Genomic DNA, 10,678 nt, shown 5'->3' on the forward strand with positions numbered 1-10,678 from the left:
GTAATAGGCACTATTTTGTTGCTATTGTTGGGAAGGAGCAGGATTTGATGTAAAAGCCTCTCAATGTGAACACAAGCAGAATGTTGTTATTTGGTATCTGAGTGGGCATGTAGGTGTTAATAATTGTACCCGGTTCACGAGCATCTTGGACCAAACTTTGACAAATTTGAAGTCGCTCAATCAGATTTGAGATTACAGACTCTATCAAAGGATCACTGTTTGTTTAAAGCAGTCAAGACCGGGTAAGGACCCACATAAAGCAGGAGCATGACATATTTTATTAATATTTGCACCACATCTTTGAGCCACATGTGGAATCCGGAATTTTGTGTTTGATCTGATAATTGTTGCCAACTTATAACATTGACTCTAATATGAAAAGCTAGCGTACATTGTGTTTGTTTTACTGATTAAAGAAAACTAAAAGAATGACACAGCCTGTTAACTCTGCCTAATTGCATTTATTTGGTCTTATTAATAATAAGTATTTAGCATATGTATATGTTTTCAATAACGCATGCATAAAACGAAGTTGTGAACAAATTGTATACTTTTTTGAAAACAGCTGGTTTACCTACTCAAGATAATATGAGGTGATGTGGAAATGGCGGTATAAATGGTCAGGAAGGTTCATTTACGCATTTGCTCTTCACGGGTTATAGATAAGGCCTATTGGGAATTGGGCTCGCAATGGTCATTTTTAAAAAGTGTGTCCCCAGAAAGAAAGAGTTTGGTAACACTGGTTAAAAGTGACATAATCTCTTACCTGTACACAAGTTTCTCAGTAAGAATCGACACAAGAGGCTGAGTTCAACAGCAAGTCTGTTAAAGTGGCAATCAAGTAACATCCTCCTGACCAGCAGTGTGAGGACTCTACCTCTGGGCTACTGCAGTTGTCTGGAAATTACATGGGTTTTGTGAACAGTGTCCTTTGATCAGCTGACAAAAGGTACTAACCATCTTTCAAAAGGATAACGGAAATGTTTTTTTCTGCTTCGCCTCCCCACGAATCCAGAGGCAAAATGTTAAAAAAGAGGCTCCAGCAGATGGTTAAGCCTTAGATTAAAGAGGCACAATGCAGATTCCGCCCTGGTTATGGTGAGATTTGCATTTGCACATATTTTAAACCAGATTTGCTTGTGCCTTATCTCTTATTTTGTGATATTCCTAGAAAAGAAAATCAAAGAGCAGCTGCAGTCAGAAATATACGATCAGCATCTCTGCTGTTTGCAGATGATGTTGTTTTGGGCTTCAGACTTCTGTAGTGTGCTTTGTTACACTCATTCAAATGTGTACATAATTTGAGACTGTGGCAACAATAGTGGTATAAAAGGTTAACCACCTTTAAAAAAAAAAAAACTCAACTTCTCAAACTCAAAAGTCAACTTCCTGTAAATCTTTGATTTGTTGCTAGATTCGTTGTGCAGTGACAGTGGTAAGGTTTCCCTTCTTTGTTCCACGGGGACATGGTGAGTTGAAGCTCTGTGATCCAGCAGGATGTCAGAATCAACTTAGACTGAGAGCAGACAGCTGAGGTAATTTGGGCTGCTAACATATAGTAGACTTGGACACATTATCAGGCCTAAAAGTGATTGTAGTCAGACAGGAATCAGGTTTTGATGGTAAGGAAACCCAAATTGAAATCATCATCCCATTTTAGGGGAGTCATCTATGTCACACTGACTAAAAGAAGTACGAGCTATAAAAGCTGAAGAGCGTGTGGTCTGTTGGTGTTAGGGGTATAACAAGATCCAAGAGCCAATGTTTGCTTAGCTTGTGGATCACGTATGGAACAACTTAGGTGCATCCGCTTTATTGACATAGTACCTTGGTATTCTTGCACTACAGCTGGGATGTTTGTGTGGATAGATTGGAGGTTGATGGTAATCTGTCTCTCTGAGTAACAAATCCAAACCATCTGCCAAAACACTCACAACCCCAGTGTGACCCTGAGCCTGGCTAACCACCACAGTGGTCGTGTGTGCGTGTGTGCGTGTGTGTGTGTGTGTGTGTGTGTGTGTGTGCGTGTGTGCTACCGTAGGTCAACTGGCTGCCATGATACTTGTCGAGCCTCATGTACAGTTTGTTTAGCGTTATATGAACAGGGCACAGTTTCATGAAATAGTTCTAGAATTTGGGAAATTTCTTGCCAAAAAGGTATATGAGAAGATCGATACAAATACTACTCTCATGGCTCTGTGTTAACTATGAAGCATGAAGCTAGAGCAGGAATCAGCTTCACTAACAAACATGTTGTATTGTGTTTGTTTAATCAAGTTGTTGCATGGATCAAATGAAGCAGATACAACAGGTTCATTAGTGAGCTTTAAAGGTGACAACCATTGTATTTAACTTTAGAGAGAGCCAGGCTAGCTGTTTCCCCCTGCTCCCAGTCGTCATGCTAAGCTAACATAATCACCTACCTGCTCCACTGCCATTCTTAACACACAGACATGAGTGTTATCGATGTTATCTTGTGTCAAACCATTTTGAATTTGCTGAAGCTTTAATACAAAATGTAATCTGATTGTAATATTTCACGTTACATGTGCTTAAAATGATATGCTTGCTTGTGGTGAGTCTCATCCTGATCTCAGATTTCTCTCCCTTCCTCTAGCTCTCTAAAGAAAGTTCCCAAACTAGAACTACAGGAATTCTTCTCATGCTTTTCTCACAACTGTAATTCATCTAAAATAAATATTTGTTTCGTTTCCACCAGGGGGATAGAGGAGCTCCCGGGCCTGTCGGACCACCAGTAAGTTTTCTAGCTGTCTATTTTGATGCCACACTAGTGTAACTTGTTACCATTATCCAGAACAATACAGTTCAACTAAAGCATGTCTAAGAAACAGACCACTGGGGACTCTGGACATTAGACAACACAGTTAATGAAACTTTCAAACTCAAGGTAAATTATTTCCAGCACAGAGTAAGCATTGTCCTTTTAGATAAACACTGATGGTGCTAATATTAACAAATCATGAGTAACAGTTTGGTAGCTAGTGACCATTGATCAGCTGGATTTCTGTTGTGATTATCTCTGTGGCTTGGAAATAAATACAGAGAGACAGAAGAGATTTAATCATTCCATGAAAAAGTACAGTAGCCTTTAAATATATTTCCATAAAGAATAATAATAATAAATAAACATATTATTTGATAAATAATTACACTTTGTTTTACTTAACCCTCAGGGCCCTCCAGGTTCTTTTGACTTCCTGCTTCTGCTGATGGCGGACATCCGTAACGACATCGCTGACCTGCAGAGCAAGGTGTACGGTCGAACGATGCACTCTCCAGGCGACTTTCCTTCCGTCCCTGACAGCTGGCGGGACAACCAAGACAATCTGGAAACAGGCTCTGGTGAGGACCATAAGGATCCTCCACCTCAAACAGGCGGAGGATCCAAGAAGAACAGGAAGAGGAAACCAGCGCGAGAGAGAACAGACTTTGACTGGAATATTTAAGGGGGGGTGGGTTTCAATACTTAATGTCAGGTGTAAATATTGAAGTGGTTTGCTATTATTATTTAAACAAAATGTATTGTATGCCTTTTGAACACAGATGTTTATTTTTGTATAATATACGAGAGTTTGTGTGAATACTTAAACTGTGTGAGTAGACTGCGTGAATGCATGTTTTTATTATTCTATTGTTTTCAGAAACATATGGCTTCTTTGTGGCACATTAAACACGTCTCCCATGAAAGCAGATTTTTACTGAATTACCTTATGACAGTATATTATTCAGTTTCACACAAATTGCACACAATACCTAAATGATGAATCCATCAAAAATATAAATTCACAAAAGGGATTAAAACAGCACGAATGTTGGACTGTGACTCAAATGCCATTAGTCCTTTTGTGTTTGTAAGACACATACCTGTGGTTTCTAGTTGCTATGGCGGCAAAGTAATAACAATGGAAAAGAATACTTGCATTTCTTTTTGTCTAAGGTTTATTTTAGAATCAGAATCAGCTTTGTTGGCCAATCATGTGTACACATATAAGGAACTAGTTGTTTCGTTTCTGTCAATGTACTAACAAGGACATGAAGCTGAATAAAGAGGTAAACGTAAACATTGGACTGTTATGAACATACATGCATGTGAAGAAAGACTTTGCATGGCTGTGTGGATCATAGTATACTGATAGTTCTCCACCAGAGGGAGACATCCTCAAAGACGCCTAATAAAGTTTTTCTTCAGTCATTCAGGATAATTACTGGGATGAGCAAACTAATAATAACTAAATGATTGTATAGAAGCTCATCCTGCAAATGAAATACAGGTTTTTCTCTTTGTACAGGAAAAAAGTGCATCTTTGGTGTTTTTATTAAAAAGCTCACATGGCGTTTGAACTTAAAGTCTCCCTTATTTGCATTTAAAAGCAGTATAACATGTAATTTATGGTTTTTAACACCCTGTTATGTATTTATAAGCAGATATAATGACAATTAAGTGTTTGTTAATATACAGTATTTGCCAGCGATTTTAACTTATCCTATGATGACAAATGTTATGCCATTACCTACACACCAGTCAACAATACATCTGCATCAGTTAGTGTCTTACAACAAAATTATGAAATCATTATTAAATAAATTGTAAATGCTAAATGGGGGCTGTGAAGAGGTAGTAGCTTTTCTAATTAAATAAGAGATGTTCATTACTATTGACCTTTTGAAATATGCTTTAAAAAAAGCATGTTTAACTTTAAATATGTAAAATGTATTTATTAATCTTTGCTGTGTCTCCACACTTTTGTGAAGTCCTATGAACTCATTAGCTTTAACTTGTTTGGCCTCTGAAGTGAGAATGAAGGTTAAGCACTTGCCTTCAGGCTGCATGTTGGAGGAAGTGAAGCCTTTTCTAAGGTCATAAACTTTGTTTTACCTTTTTTTGTACAGTCTGGCCTCTCATTCCCATAACTTAGATTTGTCTCACTTTGTCCATTATTTGGATGGAAATTAATTGAAGATATAATCTCTGGTTGCTAGATCAAAGCAGGCTGAAGTAATTTTTATTTTTATTTATTACAAGAACATACAAATACGATTCAAAACACGCTCAAGAAACCTGAGGCTTTTATGTAACTTGTTTTCCAAGTACTTAGTGGTTTACTACATCTGTCAAGTGAGTATATGATCATTTTTATTTTGCTCATCTTTTAATTAAAACATTTCAACATCTAAAGCTAATTTATTATTATCATTATTGATTTACATTGTTTTATGTAGGTGTTTTATAAATCCATTATCTACTGCATGATAAGTATTTTTGTATCTTTTCATTGCCTATTTTAATCATGTACACTTTGCTTTTTAAACTTTTACTTTTCTGAAGTGAAATATCTGAATACTTCTTTCAAATGCTGATTATATGTTTAGCCAAATATCAAGAGCAGCCTACAGTCTGTGGCCTCCTCTGCTGTCCCCGGTGCTGCTCCTCGACTCCCATAGATGTGGAGGCTGTCTGGGTTTACAAGGAAACTTAAGGTATGTTGTCATTTTATGAAATTTCTGGGCTCCACTCATTCTAGCAAGTGTTTTGGTCGTATCTGGTCGATACGCAACCTGAACTTCAATATAAATTTACAGCCAGATGTTTCAATGGGCCAGGTAGTTAGAGTAGACCTATGTGTAACAAAGACAAAACATGCTTAAGAATGTTATTAACTGGTTGTTGGCTTTTTCCTCATCAGTAATTCCCCTAAAATGTACTCTGTATCCACCCATTTTTGACCTGATGAATTGCATTTAGCTATTAGTGAATATGTGTATTACCAACTGTCAGCTGTGGAATTTAACTAAGTACATTTACTCAAATACTATACTTAAGTACAATGTTGGCACACTTTTCTTGAGTAATATTTTAATTATTGTTTTTTTTTTATTCAAAATGTTGTGTATAGTAAAGGTTAACTCCACCTTAGCAGCTGCAATATTCAAACAATGCTTAAATGTTCAGTTAACAATGAACTTTTTCTAATTCTGTGAATTCTTCTTCCACCACTGCCCACAATACACAATGCAGACAGTCATGCATTGCCCCTCTGAGTCCACCAGGTGGCAGTCTTTTCTAAGTTTTATAAAGTATGGTCTGTGTGATTACACCCCTTTGATCGATGCACAGCACTCAGTGTTCACTGAACTCATTAAACTGTGCAGTGTAGTTCACAGAGACGCACATGGAGATAATCAGAACACAATTATGAATAAAGCTTTGTGGGGATGTTCACTCAGCGTAGGTAATGTGTGTCTTCTTGTTTATTTTTTGGACTCAATGCCTGAAATTAGATGTTATGCAACAATATTGAACATCTTTTCTCTCAAAGATTGACAACAATGTGGGCAGCCACCACTTATGACATTAACTGAAAATAATAATTTGATAGACTTTGCCTGCTATCACCAATTTGTGATAACCTGTTGCATTTTGTTCCTGGTAGAAAAAAGCATTACAATTTAACATGAAATCAAAAAACATCACTGGCCCTCATTGTCGACCAAAATTAACAATTGCTTCACCACAATTATTACATTACATTACATTACAGTCATTTAGCAGACGCTTTTATCCAAAGCGACTTACAATAAGTAAGTTATCAATAGTAACACAATTCTAATCATCATCATTACCTCAATATCACGAACAAAAACACATTTATTAATTTCTCTCAGTGCACGCCAAGGAATGCTTCAAAACAGTCAGATGCCACCTTCATTAAACGCTGCGTCATTGTTTAATTGTTGTGTATTTGTTTCACAATGAGCCCATTTTCAGAGAACAGTACATGTCAGGATTCTCATTTGATTAAAGAGGGGCCGATATTAACGTCCTGTGCACATCCTTTTAACAAGCTTGAGGCGTCTCAAAAACTTGGCAATACATTTCTCCACAATCCCTTCTGGAAGTAATTAATCACAATCATACAAGGGCAAGCCTTAAAAGATTTCCAATATTTGCTGAAGTGCCCCCTTGTTCCTAATTATATCTCCCTGCTTGTCCCCCTCATTATTTAGAACTACCCACAAAAAGATTGAACACTGAATGGGAACACCCTCAGTCCCCTTTCCAAAGAAAATGTTTGATAACAAATGAATGAGTGAGTTACTGTGCTGCGATAAAGGCCTTAATGAGGTAATTTTATTAGTAGCGGCTGCCCAGAACTGTTGGAAACCGACGGAGGAAACAAACAGAGAGGGGCAGCATAGAGAAAATTAGTGCTACCCAATTCATTAATTAATGCATTAGTGTGGACAGCAAATTAACTGCCCCAAAAATCCCCCATTCAGTGAAGATTACGATGAGAAAAACACATTGTTGCCCTCCGACGTAATTACAAGACAGAGCAAATTCAATTCTAATGAGGTGAAAGGCACCCCCTTAACATACATCCCCTGTTTCCCCCTCGAAAAGGGCTCGCTCTTGTCGGGGCCTAAGTTTAAGGAAGTATTGAGAGTGAAGGAGACAATAATGAGAGATCGGCCTGGCCTTAAGTGCTTTATGTGCTGCAAGCAGGTAGAGAGGATTGAATGGCTCTCTTTCTGGGACTCCTGGGGGGCCTGTCTTCCCAGCACAACAACACTTGGCCCTGAGAAAAGGGTCCGCTGAGGAGCCTGCCGAATGAATGGACCTGTGCTCCAGCGGGTCAAAGTGAATGGCCACAAGTTCTTCAATGATTACAAACTATGTTGCGCCGGCCCGGACTACACAAATGTACACGAAAACACGCACAGAAACACACGTAGACAGCCCCTCACCCTTCCACCTCTCCCTCTCATTGAGTTATCTTTACTCAGGCTTTGTCTCCTCTAATTGGAGCTGATGAGAGACTAATTGGTAGCTTTTTTACAAACACCCAGTACTTAAGCAACAGGCAAGCCGAGGGAGGCAGCATGAGCAGAGTTAATGAGAGGCTTTGCACAAATAAAAAGCTTTAAAATGGGCCTGTTTCACAGAATGGGAGAAAAGGAAAGTTGAGAATATCTTTTGTGTCCTCTACATCTTTCACTTATGTGCAGGTATCTGAAAAGAAGAGGGAGTGGTGGAGGGCACACAGTGGTTTGCCGAAACGTTGAGCACTTGTGCACATAAAGGGATCCGTTCTGTATTGTTTGGGGGCCCATCGTTTAGTGTGTCTGTTGATAATGAGAAAGGGCTGCTCTTCAAATGAATGTGCCAAAGTCCTTAGTGGACAATAAGTGCCCTCTCTAGGCCTGGACCACACTGGGCCGTGTTGAAGCAATCTGAAATAAAGGTTTAGTCCTTCTGCATTGTTCAGGGTGAGTATGTAGACTATGTGCGCAGAATTGAGCTAGCAAATAACACAGCAGAGAGGTATACTATATTGGGAGTGATCATTAAATCAGTTTGAAAGTATCCTGATCAGAATCTGGTTTTATCTATAATAAATTGGGCTTTGTTTCTCCTGTTTGATGCACATATGTGACATTGCGAGAATGCTAAAAGAAAATCTTGCTCACTGAGATATTTAAATATAATAATCATAATCGCCTGGTCCTCCCGTTGTGCCAGGTAGAGATTTGCATCATGGTGGAAAACTTAAGAGCACAGCGGGTTCAACCACAGGACATTTCCTCAACATGCTGTCGTCTAAGTCGACATTTCGTTCATGTGATAATTGATTGCTTTGTGCTTTTCAGGTATGAATAAACACCATGAGGCAACAGGCTTCATTTAACTAAGCCGCGGTGTCACACCAGGAGGTGACGAGCCACTCTCTCTTTCCCCCTAATGTGACATGGGTAATACAAACATCTTTAGATCCTCCAGGAACAAGTAGCCCCGTGCAAAACACAACTGTTATTTGTTTTATCTGATTAAGCCTGTTTAGAATCTCTACACTATGAATCATCCAAATAATGTCTTAAAATACCTACAGCAAGTTGGGGTTAAATATATGAGACATTGTGGTCAAAATAAATAAAAAATATGAATTATACATCAAACTACATTAACTATGGGTATGGATTGATCTAATGCAGTTCAAATATATATATTTCAATATTAATGAAACATTAATAGGCCATGCTCCAGTAAACCTCCTCAACATACGTTTACTACAGCATCCTATAATTCACTGGCCAAATATTTGTGCTGACTCATGTGATAGGCTATTCACAGTCCCAGTGACCCATTAACATCCTACAGGTTCCCATTGTGAACCCCTAAATGGAACCATTAGCATTGCTATTGTTATTTAAATCCTACATTTCATTACAAAGAGTGTGGTTTAACTCTCTAATGAGGACTTCCTCAGACAAAGGACACAGGCCTCTATTTTATCTGCTCTCTAAATCCACTGGAAAACTATTACTTTTTCATAAGTTTGACATTTTACATTAGAGTAATCGTCTGGTTTATGATTGAATGTATCCTCTTAGATTTATTGTATTTCCCTATATGTGCTAACATTGTTTACTACATCTTAATTCAGAGTATCTCATAGAAATAATTAAGGGTAATCTTTTTCATATATCTTACTTTTCAGAGTTGCATAACTCAAAGTTCCCTTGACGTAGAGATGAATGTACAGTCACTGTCATTCATAACTAAACTATTTAAAACATTACACAGAACCAGTCTGATAAGAAGCAGTGCTTACATATTCCTGTCATGCAATGCATTTTTAAGTTACAGTTTTCTCAACTAAACTTTGACATGGAACTATGGGAAATATTTTTCCCATAATTAGGTTATTTCTTCTTTATAGGGCAACACATTTATGAAAATAATGTAAATGTAATATATGTTTCAGCAAAGACACACACCAAAAACAAGACAACTGTCTCATGGTCCTCCATCCTGTGAGTTTTGTCGACCATTAAGTCGAACTAGTGAGATCATAGTTTTTAGGATTGGCACCATTTATGTAAAACATTCTGTTTGGAAACCACATTCATTGTCTACTTGTGATTTTAGTGGATTTGAAAAGGTGAAGAAATGTTTAAATGTTTAACTTGTTAAAAGCAATCAGTAAAAGACCCTCCCTGTGTTGCGTGACTGTAAAGAAAATGTATCCTTTGCGTGTATTTACTGCAGCATAAAACCTGATGAAAATCACTCCTTACTATTCGCCGATCATTTGCCAGAATAGTCAAAGTCTCTAGATTAGTGTCACCACAATGGCCTGTTTTGTTCTGGGGTTTTCGTTCCTGAACCCGTAATCACAGGCCCTCACAGAAAGTGATGCTGCACCTCCAGAAGCAATAGGAAGAAGCAGGCTTAAAGTAAATAGAGAGCGAGTGACACATAATTGTGTCACCTCCCGTCTCCCACTGAGGCTTTCAGACGGCAGTGAAAGCTCCAGAAGCAGCAGCCAGCGCTGCTGGGTCACTTGACCTTTCACTGACCTTGTGCAGGCTGACGAGCCTACAGCGGCTGAAAGGAGTTAAACCTCTATTAGGATTTTGACTGACAGATAAGTTTGTTGCTTGTTACAGTGTGGGTCTTTGATTGCTAATTAGGCCTATTTGTGGATCATAAAATACGTTTTTTAATTCCACATGTACTGAACATATTAGCTCAACATATTTCAATGTAAATGACATCATTTGAAAGCACATTTCTGGATACCTTAAGAATCTTTTTTCATGTAGCCTACACACAATCATCACTGCAAGACCATAGATTTTTGGACAAATGGGGTGA

The 10,678-nt window shown here is 38.1% G+C and overlaps 1 protein-coding gene across 1 annotated transcript in view; it reads left to right on the forward strand.

Moving 5' to 3' along the window:
- The window catches only part of ccbe1 (collagen and calcium binding EGF domains 1), a 32,595-nt gene extending 28,239 nt beyond the window's left edge, over positions 1-4,356 (forward strand). Inside the window, exons 10-11 of the mRNA XM_054613005.1 lie at positions 2,720-2,755; positions 3,195-4,356. Of these exons, the coding sequence (XP_054468980.1) occupies positions 2,720-2,755; positions 3,195-3,467 (309 nt within the window). The 3' untranslated portion in view covers positions 3,468-4,356. The remainder of the gene's footprint in view (positions 1-2,719; positions 2,756-3,194) is intronic.
- The last annotated feature ends 6,322 nt before the right edge of the window (positions 4,357-10,678 follow it).

The sequence above is a fragment of the Anoplopoma fimbria genome, chromosome 14 (assembly GCF_027596085.1).
Source record: "Anoplopoma fimbria isolate UVic2021 breed Golden Eagle Sablefish chromosome 14, Afim_UVic_2022, whole genome shotgun sequence".
NCBI lineage: Eukaryota > Metazoa > Chordata > Actinopteri > Perciformes > Anoplopomatidae > Anoplopoma > Anoplopoma fimbria.